General features: G+C 38.8%; 1 protein-coding gene across 7 annotated transcripts in view; it reads left to right on the forward strand.

Moving 5' to 3' along the window:
• Window positions 1-16,417, forward strand: part of LOC124615403 — a 494,346-nt gene that overhangs the window by 273,104 nt on the left and 204,825 nt on the right. For all 7 annotated transcript variants that reach the window (XM_047143247.1, XM_047143248.1, XM_047143249.1 and 4 more), the window contains 2 exons: window positions 924-1,215; window positions 9,191-9,264. In XM_047143247.1, the coding sequence (XP_046999203.1) occupies window positions 924-1,215; window positions 9,191-9,264 (366 nt within the window). The remainder of the gene's footprint in view (window positions 1-923; window positions 1,216-9,190; window positions 9,265-16,417) is intronic.

The following is a 16,417-nucleotide window of genomic DNA, read 5'->3' on the forward strand; positions in this document are numbered from 1 at the left end:
GTCTTGCTCAGGAACCCACCTTGCACAAATTTTGCTAAATGTTCAGACACTATTTCACCTAGAGAAGAAAGACAACTATTTCAGGAAGCATGGTGTAACTCTTTCAGGATTGTGCATATGTCTTGGACTGTTTTGTTCTTCACTTGCATTTTCAAATCACCTGTGATGAATGGTAACATTGAAGTCGACTTCAGTCACACTCATTTGTTCATCGATTGTTGATCATTAAACACCACTTTATCACATTACTTTTATTAGTAACTGTATTACGAGTAAATGGTAATTTTCTGCAAGTTTCAACTTCTGAACATTGATAAATTGAAATTGTAGCACCTCTGACCTCACAGTAGTTGCGGCTGTATCACACAGTTCATTTTAAACACGATAACGTTGGAAGCTGAAGAAGTGAATTAAAATTTGTGCTGCTGCCGGAACTCAAACCCGTGTCACCTTGCTTACTAGGCAGATAGGCTGATCATTACACCACAACAGCATTATGATAACATAGCTGCACGAACTACCCACTTGTTTCAACTGACTCCCCTACAGCAGTGAGACAAGAAGTGGAGGAAGCCTTTTGGCTTCAGGTAAAAGCCTGATATTGAACTGTGCAGTGGGATTATGCTCTAGATGATTACTTTCTGGATTACACTTTTAGATTTGTCTTACGGATATCCTTTAATTATGTGACTGTATGGTATGTAAGCACTCAAATGATATGATGGTTACAGACATGGCCATGTACTTTCACTTTCCAATATTAACAACATTTTGTTTCATCCAGTTTAAAAGCAGCTCAAATAACTGGCAAACACATTAACTTAATTAATTAAATTAATTAATTCTCTCTATTTTTGCAGATGGACTAGAATTGTCAGATACTACATGAACTTAAAGGGATTAATGTGATACTGTTGTGGCAGGTTCTGCAGTGGCTACTGCTGTTACCTCACCACAGATGCAGGCTACACCTCCACCACCTGCACCTCAGCCACACCGCTCAATTGCAGTTCCGGGGGACGCTACATCTGCGTCAACGAGCACTGGCTCTGCATCTGGTAGCTCTGGTGGGTCGGCCACTTCTGCATCGTCAGTAGAAGCGGCAATCAGGGATATCAGGCTCGCCTTGCAGCGCACTAAAACGTTGACACCACCTGATCCTGTACCTGACGGACCTGATAGATCGCCTAGTCCTGTCTGGGTGCCACGGTCTCGGTCAGTACTGTCAATAGTTTCTTAATTTGTTAAGTTTTGTTGCATTTCTTGTCACTGTCAGTTATTTAACTGCAGATAATATATGAGAAATTACCGCACACAGCCATATCTAATAGCAAGTATATTTGTAAATGTAGGTTACAAACGCAGTGTTCCAAGACCTCACATAATTATGTAGACATAAATTTAACAAAGAACGTGTTTCTGATACCGGAGAAGATTACTACAGAGAAAGTGTTCGATAATAGATGAAACTGTAGAATAAATAAATAACAACAGAAGTTAGAAGTTGCTCAGAATTGTTACCGTAATAGCTGTATATAAAATGAACTATAATAATGTAAATATAGAAATAACAAATAAACATTGTTGACATCTGTAGAATGAAATAAAGTAACAGATGCATACTCTGTTCGAAAGCATTAATTCTGAATATATTTACACACACCAATTTACAATGTTAGTGGTGCAATTCCATCCAGTTCTCCATCACTGCATTTCAAATTGGTGTCAGAACAGGTGCTGTCACTGTCATCATCAAGAGAAATCATTAACATTCATATTCATTTATAATTATGTCTGTAATATATGCTTCTCTAAAAAAAACCACCAATGTAGTCTAATTTCTTTCTCCATGAGGTGATGTCTGCATAGCAAGTCCTTCACATAATAGCGTTTCCACGTGTGTTATGGAAAAAAAAAATACTAATTTAAATGTAAGTTTTAAAGTTACTCCAAACCAATGTGTGGTGCATTGCAAAGGGTACTTCCCATTACACCAATTATTAGGATTTCTTGCTCTTCCATTCATGTATGGAGCACAGGAAGAATAATAGTTTGAATGCTACTGTGTTGGAGTAATTGTTCTAATCTTGTCCTCAAGATACCTATGTGAGCGATACATTAGGGGTTGTAGTATATTCCTAAAGTAGTCATTTAAAGCTGGTTCTTGAAACTTTGTGAATAGACTTTCTCGTGGTAGTTTGTCTGTCTTCAAGAATCCTCCAGTTCAGTTCCTTCGGTATCTCTGTGACACTCTCACATGGATTAAAGAAACCTGTGACCATTCATGCTGCCCTTCTGTGTAAACACTCAATATCCTTTGTTAGTCCTATCTGGTACGGGTCCCACACACTTGAGCAATATTCTAGAACAAGTCCCACGAGTGATTTGAAAGCAATCTCCTTTGTCGACTGATTGCAGTTCACCGGTATTCTACCAATAAACCAAAGTCTACCACCTGCTTTACCCAAGATTGAATCTATGAGATCATTCCATTTCATGTCCCTAAAAAGTGATACACCCAAGTATTAGTATGAGTTGGCCAATTCCAACAGTGACTCATTGGTATTATAGTCACAGGATCCTTAATTCGAGCAGTTAGTTCATGAGCCCACACAATTCGTAAACGGTTTTGAAAACACGCTTGACCTCTTGGCAACAAATAATCCTGAGTTAATAACGGGCCTCAAAACGGATACAGGGGTTAGTGAACACAGATTGTCATAGCGACAAAGCCTCCAAAAATAAACGGAAAATATACCTATTCAAAAAAGGAGATAAAAATTCACTTGACACCTTCCTGAGAGACAATCTCCACTCCTTCCAAATTAATAATATAAGTGTAGACCACATGTGGCTTGAATTCAAAGAAACAGTATCAGCAGCAATTGAGAGATTTATACCAAATAAATTAACAAATGATGGGGCTGATCCTCCTTGGTACATAAAACGGGTTAGAAGACTGTTGCAGAGGCAATGAAACAAACATGCCAAATTTAAACAGACGCAAAATCCCCAAGATGGCAATCTTTTACAGAGGCTCTAAATTTAATGCGCACTTCAATGCAAGATGCTTGTAACAGTTTCTACAACGAAACTTTGTCTCGAAACCTGGCAGAACACCCAGAGAGATTCTGGTCGTATGTGAAGTATGTTAGTGGCAAGAAGCAATCAGTGCCTTCTCTGCATGATAGCAATGGAGATACTATCGATGGCAGTGCTGCCAAGCAGTTACTAAACACAGCCTTGTGAAATGCCTTCACAAAAGACGACTAAGTTAATACTCCAGAACTCAAATCGAGAACAGCTGCCAACATGAGTAATGCAGAAGTAAATATCCTCAGAGTAGTGAAGCAACTTAAATCACTTAATAAAAGCAAGTCTCCTGGCCCAGACTGTATACCAATTAGGTTCCTTTAGGAGTATGCTGATGCATTAGCTCCATACTTAACAATCATATACAACCGTTCGCTCAACAAAAGATCCGTACCCAAAGACTGGAAAGTTGCACAGATCACACCAATATTCGAGAAAGGTAGTAAGAGTAATCCACTAAATTACAAGCCCATATCATTAACGTCGATGTGCAGCAGGATTTTGGAACATACATTGTGTTCAAACATTATGAATTACCCCGAAGAAAACTGTCTATTGACACACAGTCTACATGGGCTTAGAAAACATTGTTCCTGTGAAACACAACTATCTCCTTATTCACATGAAGTGTTGAGTGCTATTGACAAGGGATTTCAGATCGATTCCATATTTCTGGATTTCCGGAAGGCTTTTGACACGGTACCACACAAGCGGCTCATAGTGAAATTGCGTGCTTATGGAATATCGTGTTAGTTATGTGACTGGATTTGTGATTTCCTGTCAGAGAGGTCACAGTTCGTAGTAATTGATGGAAAGTCATCTAGTAAAACAGATGTGAATTCTGGCATTCCACAAGGTAGTGTTATAGGCCCTTTGCTGTTCCTTATCTATATTAACAATTTGGGAGACAACCTGAGCAGCCGTATTAGGTTGTTTGCAGATGACGCTGTTATTTATCAACTAATAAAGTCATCAGAAGATCAAAAAAAATTGCAAAATGATTTAGGGAAGATATCTGAATGGTGCAAAAATTGACAGTTGACCCTAAATAACGAAAAGTGTGAGGTCATCCACAAGAGTGCTAAAAGGAATTCATTAAACTTAGGTTACACGATAAATCAGTCTAAACTAAAAGCTGTAAATTCAACTAAATACCTAGGTATTACAATTACGAACAACTTAAATTGGAAGGAACACACAGAAAATGTGGGGAAGGCTAACCAAAGACTGCGTTTTAATGGCAGGACACTTCGAAAATGTAACAGAGCTACTAAGGAGACTTCCCACACTAAACTTGTCTGTCCTCTTTTAGAATTCTGCTGCACGGTGTGGGATCCTTACCAGATAGGACTGACAGAGTACATAGAAAAAGTTCAAAGAAGGTCAGCACGTTTTGTATTATAGGGGAGAGAGTGTCGCAGAAATGATGCAGGATTTGGGCTGGACATCATTAAAAGAATCTTCGCACGAAATTCCAATCACCAACTTCCTCGTCCGAATGCATAAATATTTTTTTGACACCGACCTACATAGGGAGAAACTATCACCATGATAAAATAAGGGAAATCAGAGCTCGTACGGAAAGATATAGATGTTCATTCTTTCCGCATGCTATAAGAGATTGGAATAATAGAGAAATGTGAAGGTGATTTGATGAACCCTCTTCCAGGCACTTAAATGTAATTTGCAGAGTATCCATGTAGATGTAGATGTAGATGTAGATGTATCTTTTTTCCTTTTGTGGAATGCAGAATTTTACATTTATGGTCATTTGGAGCAATTTGCCAATGTCTACACCATGTTGAAATCTTACCAAGATCTGAATGAATATTTATGCAACCTCTCTCAGATAGTACTTCATTATAGATAACTGCATCATCTGCAAAAAGCCTGATTTTTACTAGTAATATTGTCTGCAAGGTCATTAATATAAAATGTGAACAGCAAGGGTTCCAACAGACTTCCCAGGGACACACCCGAAATCACTTCATCTGATGATTACTCTCCATCCAATATAAAATGCTGTGTCCTCCTTGTCGAAAAGTCCTCAGTTCACTCAAAAATTTCATGTGATAGCCGATATAATCATACTTTTGACAATAAGTATAGGTGTGGTACTGAGTCAAATGCTTTTCAGAAAAAAATAAATACTGCATCTACCTGGTTGCTTTGATCTAGGGCTGTCAGTATGTCGTGTGAGAAAAGTGCGTGTTGGGTTTCACATGATCGATGTTTTCTAAATCGTGCTGGTTGGCATTGAGGAGGTCATAATGTTAAAGATACCTCATTATGTCGGAGTTCAGAATATGTTCTAAGATTCTACAACAAATCTATGTCAAGGATATTGGACAGTAGTTTTGTGGATCACTTCTACTAACCTTCTTGTAGATGGGTGTGACCTGTGCCTTATTCCAAGAACTGTGCACGGTTTTTCATTTGAGGGAGTAAATTCAGTATAGAATCTGACAGGGATTCCATCAGACCATGGAGCTTTATTCAATTTTAACGATTTCAGCTTTCTCTCAATGTCACTGACACTAGTGCCTATTTCATTCCTCTTTTCAGTGGTAAGAGAATTAAATTGGGGCAATTCTCCTGGGCTCTCCTTTGTAAAGGAACTTTTAAAAATGGAGTTAAGCATTTCAGCTTTTTCTTTGCTACTCTTAATTTCAGTTCCTGACTGATTCACTAGGGACTGGACAATAACTTTAGTGTCACTAACAGCCTTTACAGACAGAGCAGATTTTCTGTCCTCTCCACAGCGCCTGTGTTCCACATGGTTTGCTTCAGTATGAAGCAAGCCTTGAAATAGAACCCCTTGCTGTAGTATAGTTCTTTCACCAACTCCTAGAATTTTTAGGTACGCTCTAAAACTGTATTAGCAGGAGTTGATGGACGCCCATGTACAGAAAAAAAAAAAATCTGTTGCCTTGCTCATAAAACTAACGCGTCCTTCATAGCAGTTCTGAAGCCTGACCCCTCAACAGCACTCAGATTGTCACTTTGCAAATGATGTCCTTTTAATGGTCTTTTTTAATAAACAAAAACTTTAGTCAAAGCAGTTACACCAAAAATTACATACTTTCTTTTATTTTTTCATGTTCAGAGCTGTCAATTTTTTGGCGCAATACAGGGCTTGCTTAGCCAGAGATCGTGAAAGTCAAATCAAACACAACTCTATAGAAGCAGATAGTCACACACTAATACATTGTTTGTGTAGAAGTCGGTTACAAGGTAGTGACAACTTCAGAACCAGCTTGTCTTGCTGTGCTGTAATTGGTTCAAAAGATGACAATGCCTTGCATTCCTTCAAAAAATGGTTCTGAGCACTATGGGACTTAACATCTGTGGTCATCAGTCCCCTAGAACTTAGAACTACTTAAACCTAACTAACCTAAAGACATCACACACATCCATGCCCGAGGCAGGATTCGAACCTGCTACCGTAGCGGTCATGCGGTTCCAGACTGAAGCGCCTAGAACCGCACAGCCACACCGGCCAGCCTGCACTCCTTCCCACCAGTTTAAAGGCATTTGTACAGTAACCTAGAAGTGACATGTTTCAGCAGCCTAGGTATAATCTTGTATATCATCACAGGTAGACAGAATGGCTGACCATGATTTACCTCCAGGAGACAAAATTTCAAATACTGTTGTTACACACGTGTAACATAGAAAGATGGTAATTAGCTTTTGGAATTGTTAGTTCCTTCCTCACACAGAGAAGAATGATAGGTTGGGAACGATTGCAAAGGAGAGCTCGTAACTCGGTCTTAGACTGAGAGGAGAATGACATTTAAAGTATGAAAAACAAAACTTGGCTTTGGGCTCTCAGTTCCTTCAAGAAGGAAAGAGTGATTGATTGGGGAAGGTTGGAAAGGAGAGCAGGGCACTCAACCCTAGACTGAGAGGAGGAGCAGGAGGAGGAGGAGATGTGTGGAATGGCTGATCTGTAAGTACTAATTGATACCACGTAGAATATGAGATTGGAGTATCTGCTATATCTGCCCAGTTTACCAGATATCACCCACCAGCCAATGGTATTCATTTCTTTGGTTCACTGAAAAAAGTGTCGAAATGAAGTTCTTTATAATCCAGCACATGGGCCTGAAACCACAACAGTAGGTGCTCTCTTTTGCATGTTAACAACAAAGAAAACAAAATATGAAGTGAAGTGTTTAGGCTCTGACAAGCTGCCAAAACAAAAGTATGTCACACTAAGTGATTTTGTTGTGGCGTAATGTAATTATGTTGCTTCTACTCACAATGAGAACACAAAACATTATCAGGTTTTCTGTTCCAACCATAATTGCACTTAGCAGATGGTTTTTGCAGTGGTAAGAATTAACGAAATGGGACATGATACCTGTTTGTTCTGGATTATAAATTGGTTGATGTAAAATGTATCCTGTAGAAATTTATCTCGAACCAATACAAAACACTTTACTAAATTTGCAATAAGGTTCACAGTCATGATAAATTTCTTGAAAGAAAATTAGTTTCCTGGCAGCATATAAAAACAGACAATACAGGAAACTAATTTCTTTCAAGGCCCTGTTAAATGTTCGTTGTAAGGAATCTGTTGGTCCTTTGCTCCAAAATGGTTGAATTGGATCACAGACTGTTTTTAAAACATTGATATTTCATCATGTGTTCCGTTGTGTTCACAGCGGATGTATTGTATCTGCTGATAACACAAGTGTACTGATTGAGGGTAAGATCCTTACCTTACCAGACACAGCTCATATGACAGCTGAACAGTCCTATAAAAGATTCACAGCTAGCAGTTTGCCTCGCAAAGACTCATATAAGGCAATTTCAAACAAGCAAACATGACTAGTTGGCACTAGGAGGAGACATTAATGACCTTACAATAAACAAGACACCCTGCGTAAAATTCCTTAGTGTCCATCTGCATGACAAGCAGATTCATAGATAAACTAATCAAGAAACACAGTTCAGCATGTTTTGCGCTTAGAATAATCTGTTATGTTCAGCTGAAGTCAAGAGCAATGGTTATTTGTGGATATTTCTTCTCCCTGTTGTTTTATGGCGTCATGTTCCGGGGCAGGACGTCTAAAGAAAATAGTGTTTATACACAGCATAAGTGAATAGTACAAATAGTTTGTAAAGTAGATAACCATATGTCTTGCAGAAGCCTTTGGAAAGATCCTAGAAATTCTTACTCACTTAACAATACATTTACTCCTTACTGTTTCTTGTTGAGGACAATGAAAATTAGTTTCACTTGATGTGTGATTTGCACTATTAAATTTCTAGAAAGAAAGATAATTTTCATGTAAACTTTGCCTCATTGTCTAATGTTCACAGTGGAATTTTTTACTTTGGTGCTCCCATCGAATTTAATACAAGAAATTTGAGTACTACCAGTTACCGGAAAACTGTAAACATATTTTATTAGCCACTCCTCCTCCAAATTATCTGATTATCTAGGTTAAAGGATTCCTGTTAGCTTCATGGTTAATAGCAGGGTTATATTAAACTACCAATAGAAGATGAACTCGGCTATCTCATATAATGAGAAAGCAGCGACTTCCATTCCCATCCTTCCTTAACCCGAGCTTGTGTTCTGTCTCTAGTGGTCTTGACATTAGCGGAATGTTAATACTAATCTTCCTTTTTCACAAACAGAGTTAAGTAGGGTAACAAAGGTTTATTGTTACTAGAATGTACAGATTACACTTACAGAAGTTGCCTGTCTTTCGTTAATGTGTATCTTGACTAGTTCAGGGTTCCAGAAGGTTCTTTATAAAGGTATGTGTGCAACAAGGTGGGTGAGTAGGTTGGACGGATGAACAGTGTGACTGGCACCTTTTTGAATGCTCTGAACTGAGGAGAACATTGTATGATAAGTTAATTTTTCTTACAAACTAGTTAGTAGTGCAATAGTCATACTCTGCTTTGAATGTGGTGGGGGCACATTTCAAAATGTGACATTATTTTAAATTATCTGTACATCTAATTGTGAATGAAATAAACCTTAAAAATACTGATTGACTCTTCATCACAGGCATCTGTTCACTTAAATTGTATATAGTGAGACTTGAACGAATATTGGAACTTTTCCTGTCAGCAGGAATGGCAATGGCACATCAGACCGCTTGCGTGGAGCTGACGAGCCTGATGGCGACGGGGCTGAGGAGGGAGATGGTAGGTGACTACGGATGTTTTTACACAATTTGACCTCCTTTCAGGTAGCAACTTACAGAATAGAGTGAGTGAGTGAGTGTGTGTGTGTGTGTGTGTGTGTGTGTGTGTGTGTGTGTGTTTTCTATGTTTGCCAGTGCACACATACACATCCTCTTGTATGTGCTATGAGTAGCAAAAAGCTCCTATTTACAGTGGAGATTTGATTAACTAGACTACTGTAATTGTTATTGTAAGTCATTCGGATAATTAAAAATAAAGATAATCGATTGTATGAAGAAAAGCAATTTTTGTATTACTACCTCTAAAAAAAGATATATTTCCAGGGTTAATAAGTAATGTTAGGTTTTTATTCAAACCCAACACAAATAAATTAGAACTCAGTAAAACCAAGAAAAATCAATGTTTTTACACACTTGCATATTTTTTAAAAATAACTAAAATGCCCCAACCTTAATCATGAAATAGCCAATAAAAATCAAACCATGAAAACTCCAGGTAGGAATAGCAACAATGTAGAAAAAGACAAATTGCTACTTACCATAAAGAAGACACATCAAGTTGCAGACAGGCAGAATTAAAAGGCACTTACATACAGCTTTCAGGCACAGCCTTCATCAGTAACACACACACACACACACACACACACACACACACACACACACACACACACAAGCAAGGAAGCACACTTCACGAACACACAACCGCCAACTCCAGCAGCTCGGGCCAGAATGCAACACCATGTGGGATGCAAGCAGCAATCTGGAGGGGAAGGGCAAGAGGTGTTGTACGGGAGGGTCGAGTGACGAACATTGTCTGGTGAAGTGTACAGGGGCTAGGATGGCAACAGGCATGAGGAGGTTGTGGAGCAGGGAGACGGGGAACAAAGGAGCTAAAGAGGAGAGGAGTGGGGGAAAGATGGATGAATGCATTGGCGGAGGACTGAAAGTAAACAGTGTGGCAGGTGACATGGCGAGAGAGGGGTACAAACTGGTGGGTAGAGAATATGGGAACAGTGTATTACCGTAAGTTGAGGCCAGGATAATTATGGGAGCAGAGAATGTGTTTTAAGGATAATCCCATCTGTGCAGTTCAAAAAAGCTGGCGGTGGAGGGAAGGACCAGATGGCTGGGACAGTGAAGCAGCCATTGAAATCAAGTGTGTTTTGTTCAGCTGCACATTGTTCCACAGGTTGGTCTACTTTGCTGTTTGCCACAGTTTGGCAGTGGCCATTCATCCTGGTGGACAGCTGGTTGGTAGTCGCACCAATATAAAAACCAGTGCAGTGATTGCAACAGAGTTGATAAATGACACGGCTGCTTTCACAGGTAGCCTGGCCCCTGATGGGGTGGAATAAACATGTGACAGGACTGGAATAGGAAGTACTGGGTGGGTGGATTGATTTGGGTAGGTTTTGCACCTGGGTGTTCCACAAGGATATGGTCATTGTGACAGCTGGTTGGGATTGGGAGTGGCATAGAGATAGACTAGGATGTTCTGGTGGTTGTGTGGGAGACGGAGTTCTACTTTAGGAGAGGTGGGAAGTACCTCGGGTGTGATGTCCCTCATTTCAGGGCATGATTATAGGTAATCAAAGTCCTGGCGAAGGATGTGGTTCAGTTGTTCTAGCCCGGGGTGGTACTAGCTGATGAAGGGGACACTCCTTTGTGGCTGGTTCTTGAGGTTGGTTGGAGGATTGGAGGTGTGGGGGAAATGGCACAGGAGATCAGTTTGCGAACTCTGTGGGGGGGACAATGCTGTCTGTGAAGACCCTGGTGAGACCTTCAGCATACTGAGCAAGGGAGTTTTTGTCATTGTAGATATGTCATCCCCACGTGGTCAGGCTGTATGGAAGGGATTTTTCAGTGTGAAATGGATGACCGCTGTCAAAATGCAGGTACTGTTGCTGGTTAGTGGGTGTAATTCCATGGTTTAGGCAGCATTTGAGAAACAGGCTGTGGGATTAGGTTTTAGCCAGGGAAACAGATACTTTCCTGAATTGCTGCAGAAAGATGGAGTAAGGGTCCATTGTGGATTGTCCATTGTGCAGGAATGATGTAAAGGAAATGGGAATGATGCAGAAATAGGCAAAATAGTTGTCGTGGTTGTGAGAGGAGTTGGATAAGTGAACAGATGCATAAAGATGCTTAAAAAATACATAAAGACAAGCAGAAACCCACAAAGATACATAAACATACACCAAAATATGTGAAATCCGATGAAACCGCATAAAAATAAATACATTAAAACGTACAGAAACGTTGATGACCATTAACAAAAGTCGCATAGGACAGGCACTGTAGTTTAATTTTGTTCAAAATATTTCATGATTTTCATTTGAAATAACAGTTTTTTTCTCTCTTCATTGCTGCTACACCAGGAATTCATTTTATCTGTAGTAATCTCAAGGTATCACTTTTTTTTCCTTTTGAAAGCTGTTTACAGAGCTTGAAACACTTCCACAGGAGATGGTCCTGCATCACTTTCTGAATCTACATTTCCTTCTGTTTCATCTACCTGCAGTTCCTGCCATTCCTTTTTCTACATTATGTTTTCAACAATTTTATCATCTAACATGTTCTGGAAGCTTGATCATTACTGTCACAAGTGAGCCACTCTCTCATATTATCTGCATCATGTTCCTTTCATATTTGTGTGTTTTTCATTAGCTCATTTATATCCTCCAAAACAGGATCATCTGTTTCGCTAATTGAATTTTCATGCTCCCATTTTAGTATCCATTCCAAGCTCGATTCAAAGTCTTCCTCTCGGGCAAATCCCATGTAACAACGCTCCTTTAAACTCATTTGCTTGAAAATTGACAAAACTACTTCCGCTTTGTCTTTGTTAGATAACAGTCTACATAAAAGTTGTTTTCTATAAAGTCGTGTTATGTTTCAAAAACATTTTGATCTTTTGGTTGTATCAAGGATGTCACATTAGAATGCAAAATTTTACTGTAAATTTAAGATTTTCTCTGTTGAACAGTTCAGTCGAATGATGGCTTGATGCATCATCCAGTAAAAGTAGGACTTTTCCTTGTGTACCAGTTTCAATTTAATTTTTTGATTTTTGTTTTTTATTTTATTTATTTTTTTATTTCACAGAGAACAAAGTTGCCCTAGCTCTCAATGAAAATTTCAGTGTTCATCTATGTGTTTGGTTAGTTTTTGCAAATTAAGGAAAGTCTGATATTTTTGAAGCATCTGAGGTTTCTAGATGTTCCAATGAGGAGCAGTGTATGGGTCGTGGTAGTGTTCGCTCAAACTAATATTGGTACTCAGTCTTTTCTAGTTGTATAACCTAGAACTGAACACTCCTGCTGAGAAGTTAAATATTTTTACGTAACGATTTCCAGTTTTTTCCGGTTTCAGCAGCACTGCAAACAAAGTACAAGTCAGTCATTTTAATCCAATTATTTTCTAAAATCGGCGTTAAAAGCATTTGCTACAGCTCCATCAGCCGACATTGATTCACATTGTATTTCCAATTCATGAATTCCTCGACTAGATTTAAATCTGGTACAACAGAGTGTTACTTACCACTGTTGCTGTTCTTATAAAAACCAACAATACCAAGCTTCTTCTAAAAGTTCATTTTTTGGTTTCTTCATCACTTTTTTAGATTTACTCCTGTCTTCACTATAACTAAGTAGCAATTAATTTATTTTATTTATTTATTTATCCATCCACATACAATGTAAATTTTATGGATGTTGTCAATATGTAAATACATAAAATACAGATACAGAGATACATAAACGTACACAATTGCACACATAAATAGATAATTACAGTTATTATCTTACTGAGTTACTCTTTCGGTGATTGTATTTCACTGTTCTATTGAATATATTGTTAAATGCCTCTTAATTGCAGTAATTAATCATTAGCACAATTGTCAACAATATTTACCAATCGTTTTTCATAATCCTTTACAGTATAAAAACACTTTAACAAATTTTATTCCGGAAGGCATGTATTTCACTTTTGTCTTCGATCTCATGTGGTAGTTCATTGTATAGTTTAATTCCATTATATAGCATGCTGTTTTGGATTTATGTTTTGTTTTTTCTGTGGAGATGTAAGTGGTGGCTGTATCTGGTTCCATGTTCATATGGAGACCTGTTTTTTGGGTACTGATAAATGTCTCTTTTTTTTTTTTAATGTGCATCACTGTTTGCAACATGTACTGAAGAGGGGCAGCAGCCTTTTCAGTAGTTGCAGGGGGCAACAGTCTGGATGATTGACTGATCTGGCCTTGTAACACTAACCAAAATGGCCTTGCTGTGCTGGTACTGCGAACGGCTGAAAGCAAGGGAAACTACAGCTGTAACTTTTCCTGAGGGCATGCAGATTTACTGTATGGTTAAATGATGATGGCGTCCTCTTGAATAAAATATTCCGGTGGTAAAATAGTCCCCCATTCAGATCTCCGGGCGGGGACTACTCAAGAGGACATCGTTATCAGGAGAAAGAAAACTGGCGTTCTGCAGATCGCAGCGTGGAATGTCAGATCTCTTAATTGGGCAGGTAGGCTAGAAAATTTAAAAAGGGAAATGGATAGGTTAAAGTTAGATATAGTGGGAATTAGTGAAGTTCGGTGGCAGGAGGAACAAGACTTTTGGTCAGCTGAATACAGCGTTATAAATACAAAATCAAATAGGGGTAATGCAGGAGTAGGTTTAATAATGAATAAAAAAAATAGGAGTGCGGGTAAGCTACTACGAACAGCATAGTGAATGCATTATTGTAGCCAAGATAGACACGAAGCCCACGCCTACTACAGTAGTACAAGTTTATATGCCAACTAGCTCTGCAGATGATGAAGAAATTGATGAAATGTATGATGAGATAAAAGAAATTATTCAGGTAGTGAAGGGAGACGAAAATTTAATAGTCATGGGCGACTGGAATTCGAGAGTAGGAAAAGGGAGAGAAGGAAACATAGTAGGTGATTGTGGATTGGGGGTAAGAAATGAAAGAGGAAGCCACCTGGTAGAACTTTGCACAGAGCATGACTTAATCATAGTTAGCACTCGGTACAAGAATCATAAAAGGAGGTTGTATACATGGAAGAATCCTGGAGATACTAAAAGGTATCATATAGATTATATAATGGTAAGACAGAGATTTAGGAACCAGGTTTTAAATTGTAAGACATTTCCAGGGGCAGATGTGGACTCTGACCACAATCTGTTGATTATGAACTGTAGATTAAAACTGAAGAAACTGCAGAAAGGTGGGAATTTAAGGAGATGGGACCTGGATAAACTGAAAGAACCAGAGGTTGTACAGGGTTTAAAGGAGAGCATAAGGGAACAATTGACAGGAATGGGGGAACGAAATACAGTAGAAGAAGAATGGGTAGGTTTGAGGGATGAAATAGTGAAGGCAGCAGAGGATCAAATAGGTAAAAAGAAGAGGGCTAGTAGAAACCCTTGGGTAACACAAGAAATATTGAATTTAATTGGTGAAAGGAGAAAATCAAAAAATGCAGAAAATGAAGCAGGCAAAAATGAATACAAACGTCTCGAAAATGAGATAGACAGGAAGTGCAAAATGGCTAAGCAGGCATAGGACAAATGTAAGGATGTAGAGGCTTATCTCACTAGGGGTAAGATACATACTGCCTACAGGAAAATTAGAGAGACCTTTGGAGAAAAGAGAGCCACTTGTATGAATATCAAGAGCTCAGATGGAAACCCAGTTCTATGCAAAGAAGGGAAAGCAGAAAGTTGGAAGGAGTATATAGAGGGTCTATACAAGGGCGATGTACTTGAGTACAACATAATGGAAATGGAAGAGGATGTAGATGAAGATGAAGATGAAATGGGAGATACAATACTGTGTGAAGAGTTTGACAGAGCACTGAAAGACCTGAGTCGAAACAAGGAGCCGGGAGTAGACAAAATTCCATTAGAACTACTGACAGCCTTGGGAGAGGCAGTCCTGACAAAACTCTACCATCTGGTGAGCAAGATGTATGAGACAGGCGAAATACCCTCAGACTTCAAGAAGAATATAATAATTCCAATACCAAAGAATGCATGTGTTGACAGATATGAAAATTACGGAACTATCAGTTTAATAAGTCACAGCTGCAAAATACTAACGCGAATTCTTTACAGACGAATGGAAAAACTGATAGAAGCCGACCTCGGGGGAACATCAGTTTGGTTTCCGTAGAAATGTTGGAACACGTGAGGCAATACTGACCCTACGACTTATCTTAGAAAATAGATTAAGGAAAGGCATACATACATTTCTAGCATTTGTAGACTTAGAGAAAACTTTTGACAATGTTGATTGGAATACTCTCTTTCAAATTCTGAAGGTGTCAGGGGTAAAATACAGGGAGCGAAAGGCTATTTACAATTTGTACAGAAACCAGATGGCAGTTATAAGAGTCGAGGGACATGAAAGGGAAGCAGTGGTTGGGAAGGGAGTAAGACAGGGTTGTAACCTCTCCCCGATGTTATTCAATCTGTATATTGAGCAAGCAGTAAAGGAAACAAAAGAAAAATTCGGAGTAGGTATTAAAATTCATGGAGAAGAAGTAAAAACTTTGAGGTTCGCCGATGACATTGTAATTCTGTCAGACACAGCAAAGGACGTGGAAGAGCAGTTGAACGGAATGGACAGTGTCTTGAAAGGAGGATATAAGATGAACATCAACAAAACCAAAACGAGGATAATGGAATGTAGTCAAATTAAATCGGGTGATGCTGAGGAATTAGATTAGGAAATGAGACACTTAAAGTAGTAAAGGAGTTTTGCTATTTGGGGAGAAAAACAACTGATGATGGTCGAAGTAGAGAGGATATAAAATGTAGACTGGCAATGGCAAGGAAAGCGTTTCTGAAGAAGAAACATCTGTTAACATCGAGTATTGATTTAAGTGTCAGGAAGTCGTTTCTGAAGGTATTTGTATGGAGTGTAGCCATGTATGGAAGTGAAACGTGAACGATAAATAGTTTAGACAAGAAGAGAATAGGAGCTTTCGAAATGTGGTGCTACAGAAGAATGCTGAAGATTAGATGGGTAGATCACATAACTAATGAGGAAGTATTGAATAGAATTGGGGAGAACAGGAGTTTGTGGCACAACTTGACAAGAAGAAGGGACCGGTTGGTAGGACATGTTCTGAGGCATCA

Source organism: Schistocerca americana, chromosome 5 (genome assembly GCF_021461395.2).
Source record: "Schistocerca americana isolate TAMUIC-IGC-003095 chromosome 5, iqSchAmer2.1, whole genome shotgun sequence".
In the NCBI taxonomy this organism is placed as follows: Eukaryota; Metazoa; Arthropoda; class Insecta; order Orthoptera; family Acrididae; genus Schistocerca; species Schistocerca americana.